General features: G+C 40.1%; 1 protein-coding gene across 3 annotated transcripts in view; it reads right to left on the bottom strand.

Annotated features, from left to right (window-relative positions):
* NSMAF (neutral sphingomyelinase activation associated factor) overlaps window positions 1-19,524 on the bottom strand; it is a 40,269-nt gene extending 20,745 nt beyond the window's left edge. The window contains exons 1-12 of one of the 3 annotated variants that reach the window (XM_075023331.1): window positions 19,130-19,524; window positions 12,105-12,309; window positions 8,113-8,202; window positions 7,940-8,018; window positions 7,780-7,847; window positions 7,662-7,698; window positions 4,747-4,797; window positions 2,284-2,355; window positions 1,857-1,904; window positions 1,707-1,759; window positions 1,062-1,191; window positions 17-88 (exon numbers count right to left, since the gene is read on the bottom strand). In XM_075023331.1, coding sequence (XP_074879432.1) covers window positions 17-88; window positions 1,062-1,191; window positions 1,707-1,759; window positions 1,857-1,904; window positions 2,284-2,355; window positions 4,747-4,797; window positions 7,662-7,698; window positions 7,780-7,847; window positions 7,940-8,018; window positions 8,113-8,202; window positions 12,105-12,190 — 786 coding nt within the window. In that variant the 5' untranslated portion in view covers window positions 12,191-12,309; window positions 19,130-19,524. Of the gene's footprint in view, window positions 1-16; window positions 89-1,061; window positions 1,192-1,706; window positions 1,760-1,856; window positions 1,905-2,283; window positions 2,356-4,746; window positions 4,798-7,661; window positions 7,699-7,779; window positions 7,848-7,939; window positions 8,019-8,112; window positions 8,203-12,104; window positions 12,310-19,129 lie in introns of those variants that run through there. The other 2 variants (XM_075023332.1, XM_075023333.1) reach the window with 2 other exon arrangements.
* Window positions 19,525-19,755: the final 231 nt, after the last annotated feature.

Genomic DNA, 19,755 nt, shown 5'->3' on the forward strand with positions numbered 1-19,755 from the left:
AAACATTTGAGCTTACCAGTGGCATTAGCCCATGTCTTCTTTTATAGATGCGACGCACATTTTGCAGTGTTATTTGTACTACTGGTTTCTGTGGGGGGCAAGGGAGGGGGAAGAAAACATGGAAATATTCTAGAAGGTATATGTTCTTCTACATTAACCTCCCCAGTCAATCTGAAGTTTCTCTTGACTAGAGATACTAGCAATATGAAAACAATATCCATCCATGTCATTTTAGCAGTGGTACAGTGGTGCTAAGAAGTTACGTTAAAAAGAGGAAGCTTGTCTTTGCTGTTGGTTCTTGTCTGAGTAGCAAAGGAGTTTAAGAATAAAGAATAGTGTATCATCACCCGAGTCTGTCACCAGTTACAATAACCATGCAAGAGAGGAGAAGAACACAAGAAACTATATTAAAAACATGGAAGCCATTGGGCTGCTGGGCAAATTGTTTGCCAATGGTGCCACCGGGTGGACAGAAACTGAATGGCATTTCGTCATCTTCAGCTGTGAAACGCAATTTCCTTGTCTGGACATACTTTTACCATACCAGTGGCTTGCTAAGACTATTGCCACTATTTATGTGACTAAGTTTGAAAGCAGTTATCTGTCTGCAACATGCACTCAGTTTTCCTCTAGAGAAAGAAATGATTAGTTTAATAGAAAACCTAGCCAAGATCTTCCAATATAAACTAAATGTATATAAAGCTATCACTAGGTAGGAACAGCATCTGAAAGTAAGATTAAGAAATTTATCTTAAGTGAAATGTTACAAAGAGTGATCTTTAAATACTAATAGAGAATGAGCAAAGGACATTTTGTGCTCTGTCAGTAGGAGGTCAACTTTAAGCAAGTTAGCACAGAATAAAGCCTCAGAAGTAGCGATACACTGACTGCAACCGAGCAGCACAGATCAAAGGAAAACTAAGGAGCTTCTAACTGAAAACAGAGTCTTCCTGGAGATGTACTCCATGTGCATTTAAGAAGAATAATACACAAAATGAAAACTGTCCACTAGAGGGGCAGTGTGCTCACATCATATGCAAGACCATCTATGAGGCACTTACAGGATATCCATTAAGAGGCTGGAAGTACAAGTTAGCATCAGTAACACACACATGCCCTGGATTAGTCACCAGTGGTGTCACCATTTCTGCTTTACATTCCATACGCAGCGTTTCAGAAATGCTTTGAAATCTACAAGTGAAGAAAGGGAGTAAGTTTACCTCCAGTTCTTGCTTAGATAGAGCTACCCTTAAATTCTTTAGAAAGGTTTTAGTTTAGCTTATAACCTTGGGACATCAGAATGGGGACTTCACTGAGCCTATTTTATGCACGAAGAAAGTTCTTTGTTGAGACCTCTACTTTAACAGGCACTCCAGAAAGGAAAGTTGCTATGTTCTGCGTTGGTCTCAGAGCAGTAAGCCAGTTGACTTTTCTATACAGAGCTTTATTTGGCATATGATGCCCAATTTGCTACAAATTCACACATAAATGGAACAGTTTGGAGAGATTAATAAGTAACACATTCATCTTCACAACACAGAATTTCCCATTCTCCATTCCAGATGGTTCAGAATACAAAGAAGATAACTCTCTGGACTAGAGAACTTATGCTGCCCCAAACAAGCACATATTAAGTACTGATGCAGTAGACTAATCAACCAACAAGCTGAATATAATTTCCCAGTAAAAAGTGATTAGAAAGATACCTGTTTTTATCAAATGAAGTTCTAGCCAAGCGTGATTGCAATATAGCGGTTATCTAATGTGGAGGGAAAAAAAGTTAATATGGTCTATGATTCAAATGCAATTAGAATTTTATTATTAAACAGTGATATCAGAAATAATCAGATACTTACCATGGCAGCTTGATCTCCCATCTTATCTAGACAAGAAGCCCTGTAAAGCTAAAGAACAATGAGCTTTAAGTGAAAGAGCACAGAGATCTCCCACACAGCTCAGAAGTCAACAGAAACTGGAGGGCTTTAGCATTCTTGGTGACAATACTAAAAGAGCTATTATCATTTCCTTTTCGAGTAGGACATGTTTGTTCATTGCTACTGTCATGTTACTACTTTATCTGTATACTACCATCCTGCATAGTAAAAGCTAATATGGGTAGCTTATGGCAGCTGTCAGACCTAGATGCTGTGTTCAACTGCTACATTTTAAAAATAGATACTCCAAGAATTTCACCTTGAGAATAAATATTTAAAGAAAGCTCTCCATTAAATATCAAAAAAGATGCTGTGAAGAAGTTTGTAGTGATATCAAATAACTACATACCTGATGCAGAGTTTGCACAACATCTCCTAGTTTCCCAGCAACATCCAGTTGGAATAAGTGTTCTGTTCTACCCTAAAACCAAAAGTACATTTACTACAAATGAGTTTAAAATAAAGCCCAGTGGGAAAAAAAAAAAAGTAAAATCAAAATACTTTAAAACCTGGTCAAAGTATGCTATCAAAGGTTGCAGTATACCCAAAACATTCCAAAGGTGGATGTTAAACCTAAGGGGTTTGTTTGGTTTTTTTCCTTACAAATGTATCTTCTCGGGGTAAGCTCTTTGTGCAGTATTTAGTCCATTATTTAATACAATGCAACATAACAGCTTTGAAGTGAACAAATTAATATAGTGTAAATATCAGTAAATGTAGAACTAGTACCTGCTCTATTTTAATATCAGGTAAACCTATGTAAATACAGAACTAGTAAATGATATGTTACATTTAAACAGCTATTGTATATCTTTTAGACAGAAGATACCAGACCATCAAATTTTTAAAGACTAGGCTATAAAAGGTATCATTCTCCTCTACATAAATAGTTTTGAGCTGAAAAAGATCCCAAATCCAATCACAACCTGTTTTGACTAGACAGGTATAAAATCCTCACTACCACATCACCCAGAGTATGTGGCATACTCATTTTCCCCCTGCAAAGTTTTCCTATCCTTCTTAAGAGTTATTTCATAGTACATATTTCTGGTTTTGACTTACGTATATTAAAAGTATGTGCATGGATCAACTGATATTAACTCTTACACATGATTCATATTTAGCAAAGGTGGTAGAATCCCTTGATGACCCCTGAATGTAGTATAAAACTGTATCAACACATTTCTGTAGGGTTTTGTAATTTCTCAGGCTAGACTTTAAAAAAAAAAAAGTGATCAGTAAGACTACACCAAGACATTGATCAGTGGATGCAATTGGATTAATTTAAAACTAAAGGAAAGAAGAAATGGCAATCTAGATGGTCTTCAGTATAATGTATGTGATTTGAGCTGAACTGACAGCAATCCAAGAGAAAAGCATGCTTCAGGAAGCAAATGGAGCTGGAATAAAGGGAGACAAGAAATTCAGTAGCAATTTAGATAAAAGCCTTGTAACATTTCACCCAGAGCACCTTCTTCCTTCAATAGGGAAAGCGCAGCTCTCAGAAATCCTAGTGGATGGCCTACCAGGACTTCTTACAGCCAACAATGTAAAAGCTTTTGTGAGCAGTTCTCTCTGTAGCTCTCCAACCATATGCAAAGACAATAGCTCAGTATTTTGTAATTGATCTGAAATAATCAATGCAAGACATGGAAGATAAAATGTACTACCAAATTCCAGCACTCAGTGATGTGTCTGGAACCAGCAACGATTCAAGTAGAAGATATTTAGCAGCAACAGAAAAAAAATCTGAAATGATTGAAGACAAACTAGATTTCTTGTTTTAATATGCAGAATCATAGCTGCACTTTTGTGAAATAAATTGTAATGGTTAACTGTCAGGAATTTTTAGGTATGAATGAATCTTGACTTGGGAGAAAATAAAATTAAAAGCCTTCCAAACAGTCCTTTTGATTCTTTTCTTTTTCACTGTGTTGGCCATGTGATAAGATATTTCTATGATACTTAATAAATGTTGCATATGGAGGCAAAACAGTAAATAGAAGGACTAGAAGAGAAAACAGGTTCAACACATGAAGAATTAATGGCATAAGGCAAACAAGCAAAGAAAATTAAAAAATCTTAGTTTAGAGACAGATCTAATTACAAAACCAACCCAAAGCAGTTGCTGAGAGAACAGAGATCATCACTTGCCTCTTTGCTGTTCATTACAGTAATGCAAATTTATGGACCCCAGCATTCTTGAAATTTCTTACTTGAACAAATAATTTGAGAATTCTTGGGCAAATATGGTGTTTGACTCCACATTTTCATTTTGTGTTTGTGTCTTATCTCACATTCCAGGTGAAAACCCCTTACTTCTATGCCTTGAAGCCTCCAGGCTCAGAATCAGAGCAGACCCACCCCATCAGCAGAAAGCAACCAGAAGCAAGCTCCGATTTCTGCTGTGAACAGCCTTTTCTGCCATGTCTTTGAACTGTGAAGCACTCAGCTGGGAAATACCAATTAGCAATCTCTCATCTCAGGTGTAAGCAGAACTGAGGAGAAGCCATTTAGCCAGCATGCAGTGTCCACTGAATACCAGCAGCCAGCTAACAGCTCTGACTGTTGAACCCACAAAGCTGCATATCAAGGTAAACAGCAAGTGTCAAGTCTGCAGTATGTCCTCCAAGAAGTATCACAAACCCATTATGGAATAATTCAGACACCTGTTTTATCATATGCACAATTACTTTTTTTTTTTTAAGCTTTATTGTCACATTCCTCAAATTATAATTACCTTACTCTTTCAGAAACATAAATCCTTGGAAAACATTAGTTTGCTAAGAATAGCGAGAAAATATATACTTACTCTCACTGTTTTATAGGGTGCAATAATGTTTCTTTCTTTAATGAGAAAAACCTGAGAAAGTAAGAGATGTTACACTTTCAGTCCTTAAAAAAAACCAACAAAATAAATCAGAAGTACTGATAAAGATAAATCTAAGAATGCTGTTTAAGCAAGCAAAACACTGGGTTGCAATATCCTGCTTTAGCTACCCCAGATAAACTGCAGAAAAACAAATGACCTTTTATAGCAGCTAACTGCAAAAAGGGCAAGTGTCCAACTAAGTTCAGAGGCTTACTTACTTATGTAGTTTATTAGTGAGTTTTTATTCTAATCACATGACCTTCAGGGAGTTGCAACATTAAAGCCAATATGCACAGCCATCAGTCTAATCCCATTCAATGGAAGAATCCTTCCCTTCTTTTATTCTGGTGGCTCATGCCCTTGGGGTTCTGAACTGATGAGAATTACCCCACATAGGCAACTCACAAGATAAACTATTGTGTAAACGTTCTCAAATTAACCCCTTCTTCCATTGCCAAACATTTCGCTTCCAGTTCCAACCACCACGAACACCAGTCTTCCCCTCTCATCTAACAGCATGTTTTTGAACAGTTTTGTTTCTCTGATGCTATTCTCACATCAGAGAGGATCTTCCTTCCCCCAAACCCACATAAAACTACTTTCCTTCTTGAGAACGTTCTCACAATTCCTATAGAAAGACTTGACTCCTAGCACACTGGTTTGTAGGTATCATCTTACTATCTGCTGTCTGAAAGAAGACAAGCCAGAAAGAAGTCATGGTTTCGCACTGTTTGTAGGGAAGGCTCAAACTCGCAAAATCTCAGGCCTGAGTGTAAGACTCAGGATTGGTTCTGAATTGCACAAAACACACTGGACTGCGCTACCAACTGTATTCTATTCCATGGCCCAAGAGACTTGACCGATCAAAGGGCCTTTTCCAGTGCCTTGGTCTGCTTCCTACACGTAGCACACCTGTGGTTGTACACTCCAAGGCATTGTGGCAGCAGCCTCAAATCAAGAGCAAATATCAAACTTGCAAAAACAGAGGCTGTACCATTCTCTAGCCAGAAGCCTTCTGGCTGGCACGTACAGCCTTCCTACTTCCCACCGGCTGATAACAGATGCAACCTTCATCACACGACCACTCACAGCACTGTCCAACTAGAAGAAAGTGAGTGGCATGCTTAGAAGCTTACAAGCTTAGGATGCCTCTCTAAGTGCTACGTTAAAACATAATGCCAACTACTGCCTTTCATCTGACATCAGCATGTACAGACCTGAACCAGGCCACAGGAGAATAAGAATCAGAGTACAAGACACCTGCTTTACACTCAGGTCACTCTTCTGCAGGGTAATTAAACATTTTTCTACAGAGACCTCCAAATTACATGAAAAAGTAGACAAGTAAAAAAAAAAAAAGTAAGCAGAGCAAAAATTTCAGCATAGTGTATTCATTTCCTATTTTGGAGGATTTTTCCCCCAATTTCATCTTGAGAAAAAATACTGAAATAACCTCCAATTATTATTCCCATTTGCTGTATTTTATAGCCATTAGTTTCTAAGTTGCCTGTTACATAAAGTAAAGCTTCTTATCCAGCTATGCATTAACAACTTTTTGAGCCTGAAAAGGCAAAGATGTTTAAGATGTTCCAATTATTCACTATGTGCAGTTTCCTACAAGGCAGAAATTCTGCTTAGAAAAAATATTTATAATTAGATCATGGTTTGTAATAAGTACAACTAGCGAGTACTTCACACTCAAAAGTCCCTATGTCTTTTATGCAAAATACCAGCATTCATCATGCCACCCAACTATTTCAGATCATTTCCCCAGAGACAGGAGGATGACTGGCAAGCTACACATGGGAGGGGCGGGGAGTGAGGGGTGCTACCCACACTTGCCATTTTAAAAGTTAATTCTTCTTTCTTATGAGATGTTTTTATAATCATTTGTTCTTCAGAACATATACTAATGATGTATGGTGGAACAATCACACAGAACAATTAGAAATACCTTTTTTAAAAACACTCAATCCACAAAAAAATCTGCCAACACAAGAAACATTGACTACACAGTACTCTTCACAGAAGCAGTTTCAAGATGAAATTAAATATAGTGATTACTTTAACACAGTCCACAAACTTCTCCAGCATAGATAATATTAAATGCTTGAGTTTGTTTTTGACTGCAGCAGTACTTAGCTGAGCAAGGCTATCAATTTTAGGTATTGCTAAAGACAGATTTTACAAAGACACTACAATGTTTAAAAGGATATTTCCCACCTCATCTCTGTTCTTTCCTGAAATGAAAACATGAACATTTTTTGGAAACATTTACAGCTTTGGAACACCTATCAGCTGCAATTTATCAAAGCTTGAAGTATACTCCCTTGGTTAAAATTAAGTATGAACATACCCAAGTTAATCACAACTTATGACTGAAACTTGAACCCAGTATTTCAGGACAGCTACTAAAAATTATTTGGTGGACACACAGTACAGTCCAATGTTTTCACAAAGCTGAACTGCAAGGATCAAGATGGTTTTGCCATTACCGCTACATGCTGCAGAAAGTAGGAGAATGCAATAAAACAAGACCAAAACAAAGATAATTAATAACCAGTTTAGTTTCAGTCTATTCTCCTTTTTCATTCAATTCCAAAATTGCCTTAAGCTCCATTACAAAATGCACAGTGCAAAAAGTTCACTTTATCAAATCAATGACTTCATTAAGTCATTAACAGTTTGAAATTTCCAACATCAACAGCTTCACATTAATGCTCAGGTTTTGACACTAATTAGTTTTATTTTCAGTTAACCCCCCCACCCTAAGACTCCAGCTTCAAGAAAGACACCATTAAAGAATGTAACCTTGCTCATTTATACATCAAGAATCTGCTATATGCAGGTCTTACCTGGTTACATACAACAGAAATCCCTCCAGATGTATCCCTAAAATGTAAATAAGATATTTGAAGAGATAGGCATTTCAGCTTTAAAAGGAGTCAAATACAGTAACTCAAATTCACGTACCGTGTGAAAGGGTTATTTGCTTCATTATCTTCTGGGGCTTTTATACTAATGCAGTCTCTCAGTGGTATCTGCAGCAAGTTATAAAAATACATACTCTTTCTTAAAAGCTTTTTAAAGAGAATCTTAAGTTACCAAGAAATTGTAAGTTTGCACTGCTTACCTTGATAATGGGTTGGATATTGTCATCAGGTTCAAAAATTATTGACTTTGAACAGATTTTGAGAGATCCTCTAAATTTTCTACAAGGAACAATAAAAAACAAAGTAGTCGAGTATCTGTTAGAGATACATGAGACTAGAACAACTCCAGTAAATGAATGTAAGAGTTTTGTACCTTTCATCTCTGCAACCTTTATTTATAATATGATTAGCTGTGTGCTGTTCAAAGTAATATTCTTCCAGGTTAAGAAGCAGCAGTGAAAACCTACAAATAAATAAGAATTATTTATTCAAAAAGAAATCACCATAACAGATAGTATTCTTAAGAAAATATATCAAGTATTTAGGAAGTCTTCACTGATTTCTGTGCCGTGCCTCACACCCCAAGAATGAATTAATTTAAATTAACTTTTTAAGAGAACAAACCCATATGGAAAATTTGTGTACACATGAAGATCGAATGATGCTCTTCCAACATATATAAGGTTAGATATTTGATTCTGTTCATATGTCTCAGGTGGGAACTACCCTAACATAGCCAGGCTTCTCCCCCCAGTAAACATTACTTTAGCCCTGATCAGTGTATGCCAGTCAAAATATGCAATGACACAAAAGGATGGGCAAGAACTAATCGCTTGGAATGGATGAGATTAGATCTTTGTGAAGCAAAGCCGAACTACATTGTTCTAAAGAGTTAAGTGAAAACGTGGCCATGGTTTTTACAACACATCTGAGCCACTCAATGGATATCCCTTGAGGATATTACCTTCCTTCCCAACCACGTTTCTGCACTCCCTCTGTACCAGTGCCTGTTCAACCCCACAGCAAGCCTGTTTATGGACTAATCCAATAGACCTCAAATCTGAACAACAACAACACAAAAATAATAAAAAAATTGAAGTCTTCTAAAGTATTTAATTGCAGGATCATAGTAATGGCAGTGCTGGTACGAGGTAAATGCAAATAGGCTAGATTAGACATAACATGAAACTGCACCCTCTAACAACTTAACTTAAAAAACTGCTGCAAGTGATTACAACTCACCAACTTTACAAACAGGGTGAACACAGTCACCTACGTGTTTCAGCTGTAGGGAATGCCAGTGGGTATTGGCACAGCAGGAGCAGAAACATATCACTTCAGTTGGAAGTACAACAGCTTGTTTGTGTGCAGTGCTGGTCTGATCTGCAGAAGGACTTACCATTTATCCCCATCCACATTTTGAGCTTTTTGTATTGTGTTCGTGATACGCTCCATGAGAAATGCCCGTGACAATACTAATAAACACCAAGCGTCCCCAGAGCAGTATTCAGATAGCAGTAAACATGTCAAGAGTTCACAAAATGAACTGAACGTACTGAATAGCCTGCTCATTAAAAAATCATATTTCACAATAGAAGAACCAGCGTTATTGGAAAATACATGTTATTCACGTAAGATCTGTGTTGTCCGTTACGTTAAACAGAACATAACAATAAAGGTCTACTGTAACTACAAGTAACAGTGGGTCCGTATAATCAAAACTGCTTGTGTGTCCAAAACACTTTGTCCTAATGCTCTGCTCCTTTTTCAAAATGGCATTATCTTTACCTGTCCTCTCTTGTAAACAGATATTTTATGATGCCATTAAGAAACAACTGATGTTAAAATGTTAGAACAGTATACGCCATACAAAACTCCCCAAGAAAATTCAACACACATCTCAAAAAGTCTCTTCAGCCTCTACCCCAGTTGCTGTTATTGTACGGTTCTTGAATATCCCTAGTTTCCAATGGGGTTTTAGAGGCTTTGCCTTCATGTATCCTTCCCTAGAAGACGTAACTTCAGTTGCCTTCTGTTTCTCACAGAATTCTGTTCTTCAAACTTACTGCCACCTATCAACAGGTGTAAACTGAATTTCCAAGTTTCTGAGGCCTTGGTGCCTTTGAAGGAGCCAAATCATTCTTTTCATATTTATTTTGATCACTCACCTTCAGGAAGCTAAAATAGAAAGTCTAGCTCTGCATTTTGAGGGAAAAAAACTTCACTAGGAACAGTCTACAAGCTAAGAGGGAAGAGGAGTCTGAAACCATAGCAGCTTCCACACAGTTACCATTAAATCCCATTTTTCAACACATTATCCCTTTGAAATCATCTGGGACAAACTTAAAATTTCTTGGATTTTGCAAACTCAGATCTAGCAAGTGCTATCACGTTTTGATTGAAAGCTTCTTAATAAAGCTATGTTAAGATATACAAAGAGCAATTCACCATCAGACTGTTTTTCTTTCTAGTATATATAAGCATACGCAGTGAGCTTACTACCCAAAAGCCAAAATATTTAAATAAAAAAAGTTAAGAACAAATGTAATACCCAGATTTGTTTGAAAAAAATCTTCGTCTACTCTCTTTCATCAGGGAGCAGATACTATTGACATAGGGAACAATGTCCTTCACAGCAATGATGTTCATGGTCCCACAATTTTTCTTCCAAGAAAACTAGTAACGTCTGGTCAATAGAACTCATTTCTGAAATTCTTAATTCTTGGGCTCTTTCCTTTGTCTCCACCTATTCTTTTGACAAACCTCCCATGTTTTTATATTCTTTCCAAATTCACCTGTTGGCAACATTGGTAATTATTAGACTTTCCTTTTAAATTTTTGGTAAATGCAGGAATCCTTCATATATTCAAGATAAGCCATGGTTTTGCAGCAAAACATTGGCTCTGTTATTCACAGTAACTACAACATGCTTACATAAGCCAAAATACACAAACCAAGAAAATACTCTTACAAAGTTTTCAGGACAACCATCCCCTAGAAACTGTTGTACCTTTATACTCCACACCTTATGCATCAATTCACCTTCCTGAAATCAGAAGCTGTGGCCTACTGGAAAGGATTTCGGGTACACTTTCCCTGGCATTATCCTCACTCCTGCTGAATCAGATGATTTAATGAAAAAAATTATGCACAAGGTATGCACAAAAACCCAAGATAAACTCTTCATATAGGCTAACTAGGTACTGTGGAAAATTGTAGGTTTCTTCCCTTTTAAATACAATATTTACTAGCAGCATCCAGTTTACCCTTTTGCTATTAGTCTCTCTGTGTCTCTTCCACATGACTATACACTACCCAGATTTACAGAGACAGCATCGCTGTAGAGCTTCTTCCTGGAGACCAGTGACCTCCTGTGCCATAACCTCATGCTCACTTTCTGATCTCAGCTTTGCTATCTTGAAAAAGGGTTGTATGGCTGGCAGCTGTTAAAGCATTTTTCTTCAAATATTGTATGTCACATAGGCCAAGTGCATTTTCCACATTTTATCTTTCCCCCCACACTCTCCACAAAGTCTTCCAGGTAGTTCTGCAGTCTCTTCCAAGCATTTCTGTGCTTGTTGCTACTCTCCTACTTTCAAGTCCATTTACTCTAACTGCATTTTCCTATATTTTCAGGCTGCTATGAGTTCACTTCTGCAGGCAGACAGAGCCAGACATCAAATCTCCACAAATAAAATCCCCAGTCTCTACTCTTCTCAAGCACCCATTGCAATTGGGACGAACTTACAGCCTGTCCAAAGATTCTGTCATAAAAACTGCACCTTTCAAAATTCCACCTTTCACGGCCATAAAGTATCCCTCAAACCACATGATTTCACTGTCTGCTTCTTCAGGACAAAAGAATGTATGATTAAAGACATCACTAGCCACGAAAAAATACTACTATTCTTTTTCCTGGAGTCCAACTGCTTGTGTACACAAATCAAGACTACCTTTAACTCTTTTTCATGATACTGCCATTGTGTTCCAGCTCCCTGGAGCTTTTCGTGTCTCCTTTTCGCTTGCTGTTCTCTTTCTATCACTCCTGACGATAGTCCCTCTTACCTTCATTTCTACAAATATATTTTAAAGTTCTAGTTATGACACTGTAAGTGGAACCAAAATTTTCAGACTCGCATCTCAACCACTGGCAAACAAATCTAGACCAGTTCAAGTCACTGCTAATTATGAACTTTGGAGATTATGAAGCATCATCTCTGGAATAGCCTTCTGGAATTTCCTCAACTTATCTCAGTCCTTACAGCTTAAGTATTTAAATTTCATTTGTCTGTGTTAATGATTCATAGGGTTGTCAAAAAAAGGAAAAGTCAAGTTTCATCAGATGTTATTAGAGTACAGTCAGACCTTTTTATCTTCACAGAACAGACTTCTTCCCCATAAATAAGTAGAGCCACTGTTATTGTATCCACAGGGTCCCTCTTGAGAACCATCACTGCACAGGATGGTACTTCAGGCTTGCCGGGAGACTTAACAAGTATTTGCAGACAGAAAGGGAACAGATCAGTCTCTGGTATGTTGCATGAGTAGGCAAACACAGTGTTGTGAAGGCCTGAAAAAACAGGAAATCAATCACAATAGCTATACAATTAAAGCAATGGGGATCTTCAACATGCAACTAAGCAGTTGGACTTTAGGCTATCTTCCAAAGAGCTAAAAAAGGTATTCCAAAGACACCTGTGATATCAGGATGACTGACATACAAAATGTATATACTATCAACTGCTACGACAAGACTTTGTACACACACTTCGTATAGATCTAAAATACTAATTAATTTTTTCTGCGCATGACAGGAGGAAGAAAACCCCCAAACCACAAAAAGTAACAGTAAGAAGAGAATGCATGATACCCTGCATAAGAAATTGATCGAATCTGTAACAGTCGAGAAATGTATTTTGGTCTTCAGCCACCGAACAGCTGTACTGTGCTGAGTAATTAACAGTACACACTGTAAGCCTAGGACTTGCCACACTGTCCTGGAAAAACAGCCTGGACCACAAAGCCAATGTCAAGTCAAGTAAGACTAAGCAAGTCTGTTCCCAGTCTACTCGCCCTTGCCTTCAAATCTGACTCTAAGACATAAAAAACCCTCAACCTCAGCAACTAGTCAGGCTAGTTAGTCTTCCACTGAGGAGGACTGGACAACTTCAATAATGCAATTGGCTCCCCGCCAAAAAATAAAGAAACCTATCAAAAAAAATATCATTCCCCCCCAGCCCCCGCAAAAGCAAACCATAAGTATTAACCAGGAAGTGTACAAAAATACTATCCTATCTAAAATGAAAAAGATTATTTTTTGTCCTTTTAAATTATCAGCAAGAACTAGTATCTGAAAAACCAGTTCTAGTTCTAACACAAACTGCTGCATTTTTTAATAAAAATCAAAGGGATCTTCTACGTTTGCCTGCTGCTCTCAAACTTTGTGTTCCTCTAATACAGCAATAATCAAATATCAGAAACTGTTCTGTTTCAGGCAAACAGAAAAGGATCAAGACTGAGATATTTTTCTTATCAGCAAGTGGTTCATTTTAATCCATTTTCAAAATGTATAACTCAATTGTTACTTGAAACTTCCCAAGTATAAATGATTTAATCAGTGTTTATTAAAAATCTACTCAGAAAAGGGTAATGCTGTATCTTCTCTTGGAAAGCAACTCAAATATCTGTTGGCACAAAATCCTTTGAAATTAAGCAATAAAACTCACACCTTAAAGTATATTACAGGATATTTTTATGCTGGCTTCCTAATAAAGACACATTTCACAGGTTTATATATTCACAAATTTTGTGATCACCATGTTATTTAATGGCTCGCAACAGACTGCTAAAGTTAGTAAGCCACAGTCCTGTCTTCAGGGATCAGTTACCATTTGCTCTTGTATATTGAGCTTGACATACTAGACTATTTTTAAAAAAACAATATACTATTTTGAAAATTACAAAGAGAGACAAATTAGGCAAGATTTTCAAAGAAAGCTCAAACCCCATGAAAGCACCTATAAGGGGTGAGTGAGAGCTTGAAGATGCTCGATGCCTTATATTATAGCTGAATAGTCTGGTCTTTATCCTCAAAGTCTCACCAATAGCAAACAAGCTTTTAGAAAACTTCTGAGAAGATGGTATTTTCTAATACATGTGATCATTCGAAATTGGAACTTAAGGAAAAAAAAAAGCTTCAGTAGCTTCACTGGTCCAACCTAGCCCACCAACTTGTAACACTCAAAAACTACTTAAAGTTGTGGACACCACCCACTTCCAACTGAAAAAGCTGTCACAGTAGCAGATAGATCAGAATACAACCTTCTGCTCGAGCTGTGGAGTTTCCCCAGGACAGTTTTGCACAGATTTAGTAACCTGGGTCAGTCCATGGAAGGGAACGTGAAGTACCAGAGATGTTACAACGTGAAGGGGTCGGGGACAAAGAACAAGGTGGCCAGGAACGAGACCTTACCCTTTGGAAGTGGCAAGCCTGCAGAGCAGTTCTCTGAGACGCCGAGAAAGAGGCAGTTTCACTTTCCAGGACAAAATGAATTGGTAGCCACCACTGCCACCAGGGCAAAGCCTTGAGCTTTAGAGTGGGTGGAAGGCCACTTAAGCTGTTACATCTCAGATTTAATGCAAACCCTGTATTCAAAATCAACAGCAGAAGCAGCTGGACAGGGGGCGGCGGGGAGAAGAACATGCTAGGTAAGGGAACATCTCCTATCATAACAACTCACATAGCTGGAAAAAAAAAAACCCAAAAAACTTTAAAGAACATAAGGAGTTTCCCAGGTTTGAAACAGAAGGAAGATTGTTCAGTCACAGTTGTGTCTGTCTGGTGGTGTATGTTGGGAGGCAGGAGGGGAGGCAGTGGATAATCAGTATAATGTAGCCACACACACACACACCCCACCCCCGATAACTTTAATGCAGTTTCTAACAGCTTTTGTGTTAGAACATCTTCAATTCCCACCCAGTGTTAGAAGCATACAGAACCTGGTGGAGTAAAGAGTTAATCTTCTAATAGTGTATGAAAGAGCTGTTTGAGCATAAAAGATTAGCACCTACACTTAAAGGGAGAGGTAAATTAAAGCACGCTAATATAATTTTGCTTGAAGACTTATTTTAGATTCCTGTCTTTATATTGTCCCAGAAAAATTATATTAAGAAAATCTGAAAAATTCAGATGGAAGTGATCTGGAAGGTGCTTTCTTGTGAAGGGAATCAGTATTGGTTTGAGAAACAGCTTCAGGGAACAAAAGGGGGGGGGGGGGGGAAGGGCAAGCACCTTGCCAAGAAAAACAGAACTTAATCTACAGCAGCAGAAAGATAGGGGTGACACAGGTAAGGCTGGTAAATGAACAAAGCAGTGAACTCTGGTTGCTCTCCTCCAAACACAAAGTTGAAAGTCGCTTGTCTATTTTTGCCTTTTTTGAAAAGCTCCCAATATAATTGCCACTCAGAAACGGGCTGAGGAATATGGGTCAAGAACACACCCAAGACGCATAGGAAAACTAGGCACAACACTAAGTAGTACAAAAACACTTGCAAAACTTCACCTCATATGATGTCATCCCCTATACTCAAGGTTTGGGAACCCAAACAGCACCCAAACATTCCTAGCATTGTTCAGAGTATGCAACAAAACAGCAAATCACACTTTACAACATGGGGTTTATAAGTCCTGCCAAGATGCTATAAAATATCCTCCAAATAAAGAGTGTCTTCTATCAGGCTTAGTCTACTTGAAAATTTTACTGTTACTTTGCTTGATATGCATGTTCCTCTGTGCTTAAGTTTGAAAAAGATCTCATCTGAGATCCAACAACATGGGGCGGGGAGGAAGGGGGAAACAAAAAAAAACCAAGAAACTTGCAATTTCTTTTATATACCAATGTCACCTACCAACTGAAGCACCAGACTTGTTCAAATTGGACACAGGAATGAACATGCAGGGACTAGTATCTTGGCAAAATCCCATTTATACCACCCAGAGAAGGTACTCCATTGATCCTGCTTTAAATTCTTAACCTGTGATTGAATTCTTACCATTTCCATCACTTCATCAGGAAAGCACATGCTGGAAATCCACTTGGACACAAGGGTTTCAAGTGGTTGATCCAACACACCTTGCACAATCACTTGATCTGATACTGGAAGTACAATCCTGATAATGGAAGGACATTTCCAGGGATGAAAAAGCAGGCCAGCCCATACCAGCAGCAGCCCATAGCTATGTAAAGCCAATTGTAAAATTAAACCTCCTCCTAACAAGAACAAAGTATCTATAGGCCAGCTGTAGGACTCATATGCTGATGTTTGAATAAAAATCTTCATTATGTATATTTTGTCCCAAGAGAGTAAGATAAGGCTACAGGTTTGAAAAAAAATACCCAAATGCCCAAGCAACTGTCATGCAAAAGATCTATCCACAGGACCTACACGCTGCCAGCATGTTGCTTTGCGTGAGTGATGTTCCCAACAGAAGACACGAACCCCTTGAACAGGAGGCCAAGCAGCATGCAAGACAAACTAGCAGAACTGTATTATAAAGAGCCTCTGCATCAAGCGTCAGACTTGGCCATCTTTGGGCACTCTGCCAACAGAACCAAGAACTCGACGTGTAAAGAGAGCAACAACCTGAGCCAAACACACACCATTTAATTTGAAGTTTCGCAACTAAAATTGTTTGTAAAAAAGGATTCCTACTCGTGACTGCTGAATATTGTAAAGATTAAATTATGTAAGCATCCACACAACACTAATTAAAAAAGGACATATCATCTCATCTTTCTTTACTCTGAACACCTAGGCAAAGTGAAAATAGATGTCTACCAATACAGATGAATTTGAAGGGATAACTCCTGCCAGAATGAACCCTGCTCAGTGGGGTTGTTTAATCACATGTAAAGTAAAACCTGCTGCTTGTTCTCAGTGTGCGCACAGGACTTTTCAGTATTTTCTTATTTTCTTCCAGAAAACTGCATACAGTCAGAAAAGTGGGTTTATGTAACCAGACATTAAAGCAGTCCAACTAATTAGTTAAGAGGAAATAATTTTTTTCAGATCACTTAAAACTGATCTGATCTTCCTTCCCCCCAAAGCAACTGCATAAGAAGATTAAATTTTTATCCATTAAGTTTCACAGTACTCTTAACCAGAACTTTCATAGCTTACATTTTTGTAGAAGGCAACCTACAAATAACCTAACAAAAACCCTAAACAAACAAACAAGACAAACCACACATGAAATCCAGTTGCCACAAAGTTTCAGAGAGTCCTTGTCATCTTGCTAGAAAATACCTACACCAAGATTACGTAAATCAAGACAATCTTTGAAGCAGGAGTTGGTGTCTCTGAAACAATTACGCAGCAAGAAGGTGAAAAGAAAATTGAAGGGATAGCCTTTGAGAGCTTAAGTGATATAAAGAGGTTTGGTTTTTTTTTTCTTTTTTACTGTTTTAAGGTAGGACAAGGAAAAGAGGAGATAGAATTTGGTGTTTCTCATTTGATATTTCAGAGCCCAAAACCTTTTAAATCACTTAAATGTTTTTAAGATTTCCTAATTTAGAAAGGCACAGGAAGAGAGGGAGGGAAAAAGACCTGATAGAGGGTACTAAATACATACAAATTTACTTTTATTTTACACAAATATCAATTGTTAGGGAAGGGGAAGAAACAGAGAAATGAGTTTGCAGATATTTAGATAGGAAAAGCCACCAGTGCAAATGAGAACAAGACTCATCTTTCATGAAGTGCTCAAATTACAAACTCAAATAATAAGATCCTAAAACGTTTCCAAATATGAGCAAAGAAAACTATTTATTAAAGACTTTCAATAACTGCAAATCAGTAATGCTACAGACATTGATATGCTGGGTTTGTTTTCAGGGCTTTTTAGAAGAGATTTAGATCCCACATGCATTCCTTGGGGCAAGACTGATGAGTTTTGGCCTTTTTCTCGACTTCTCAAAAACCTGAGACTGTTTACATGAAATCCTTAACAGAGCTAATAGCCATTTTTTCTAGCTTTTCCTATACTTGAGACGTTTTACTTCAAAATTAAAAATCCTTCTCTTTTTCCTTCTACACAGGAAGTTTGTCCATTCGCCCTGCAGCCCCTCACAGACAACTGAAACCACAGCAGCCCCCAAAAGCAACCAGGAAAAGAGATACAAGACAAGAAGTGATCCAGAATATGTCTGTACTTCGAAAACACTTCAAAAGCTGTAGTGGCTTTATAGGCTGAATAGCTATGAATCAGAATTTTTACGGACAAAGTGAGCCAAGCTTTTTGTCATGTGGTTTTCTCACCAACAATAAGCAGCGCTGCATAACTGGCAGCATCAGGCGCATCAGGAATTTGCACAGGACTCGCACGGGACCTGTCTGATGTCCGGCTCCGGTGCCTGACGGCTCCCCAGTTCCTGCAGCAGGAGGGTTCTGCCCCCAGAGAAGACACCCGTGTCCCTCCTCTGCAGGACTCACGCTGACCTACTGCTCTCACCTTATAGAGATTTCCTACGTGGCAATATTAAGATTGCAAAGGGCTTTGAAACTTTGTGACAAGCCAGATGCAGATAAGCCACATAAAAGAAAGCAGGACAGTAGCTAAAAATAAGAGAGTAAATTCAGGGTATAGTGAGGCACGTGTGATAAGCCTTTCTTGTATGCTCATTTAGCCACAGGAACACAAAATAGAGATTACAGTCAGAAAGCAGGAACGGGGAAGTTGAATTCAACACTTTAAAGAGCCATCACAGAGTCTGTAATTTAAGGGCTGACAATACGCCGATCATAATGCTCGGGGGAAAAAAACCAAACAAAAAAAACAACCAACCAACTCCATCTATAGTGAAGCAGAGCTGTAACTCCATGCTGCTCACACAGCTGAGAACAAACAAATAAATAAAAATCTACACATGCAATTTTCATGCAGTTTACACAAGGCGACCGGCGTTCACGTTTCCCCGGTCTGTTCTACAGCCTTTACAGCCTTAACTCCCGGGAATCATCAGCCAGTCGATTAAAACAGTAACAACAACGTGGGCCAAGCCCAGCACAGCAGCCGGCCTCCGACCCCGGCGCTGCGACGGGGCCGGCTGCCTCCAGGGAGGCAGCCCTGCCGCCCGCGGCGCTTCACCGGGCCCTCCGCCTCCCCGCCCCGGGGGGCCCCACCGCCCCCGCCCCGGCGGAGGGGGCAGACCGGAGTGTGTGTGGGGGGGGTGTGTGGAGGCCGGGGCACGGCGGCAGCGGCCCCCTCTCGCCGGCAAAGGAGCGGCGGGCGAGGCCGCCGGTGCTGCCCCGCGGGGAGCGCTCCCACCCCCCCGCCCCTGCGGCGGAGGCCGAGCGGGGGTGGCCGGGGCCGGCGGGGCAGGGCTGCTCACCTCTCCTTGGAGTACAGCTCCCGCTCCAGCCGCCGCTTGCGGATGAAAGCCATGGAGCCGCCCGGCCTAGGTGTCGTCGCCGCCACAGCAGGCCAGGACAGGCCAGGCCGCGCCGCGCCTCAGGGAGGCGGGGAGAGCGGGCCGGCCCGCGGCTGCAGGCAGGCAGGCAGGCAGGCAGCGTGCCGGGCGGACGCGGCGGCAGGCGCCCGCCCCGTTTATACGGCCGGAGAGGCGGGGGAAGGTGGCACAAGCAGCCGGGGAAGGGAGCCTGTCGGCACCGCGGGCTCTGCGCCCTCGCCCGGGCTGCGGCGTCTCTGCGGCCCTTCAGGGCCGCTGGGGCCGGGGCCGCCGGCCTGCCGCTGAGGGGTCTCGGGAGGGGCCCTCACCACGGGAACGCAGCGGCCCACCCACGCCCCTCCCTCCATCCCTTTCCTTAAAGCTTCTGCCGTTTTATTTTTATTGTTCGCTGGCACGGAGGTGCCACCCGGGTCCGCGGCTCACGGCAGCGGGGGCGGGGTGTGGAAGCGCGGCCCCTGGGCGCCCCGGGGCGACGGTGGGCCCGGCCTCCCGGGGGCGGCCGGCAGCGTAGTGCCCGGGGCCGAAAATCGTCTTCGTGCGCACACGGA

Source organism: Buteo buteo, chromosome 3 (genome assembly GCF_964188355.1).
Source record: "Buteo buteo chromosome 3, bButBut1.hap1.1, whole genome shotgun sequence".
In the NCBI taxonomy this organism is placed as follows: domain Eukaryota; kingdom Metazoa; phylum Chordata; class Aves; order Accipitriformes; family Accipitridae; genus Buteo; species Buteo buteo.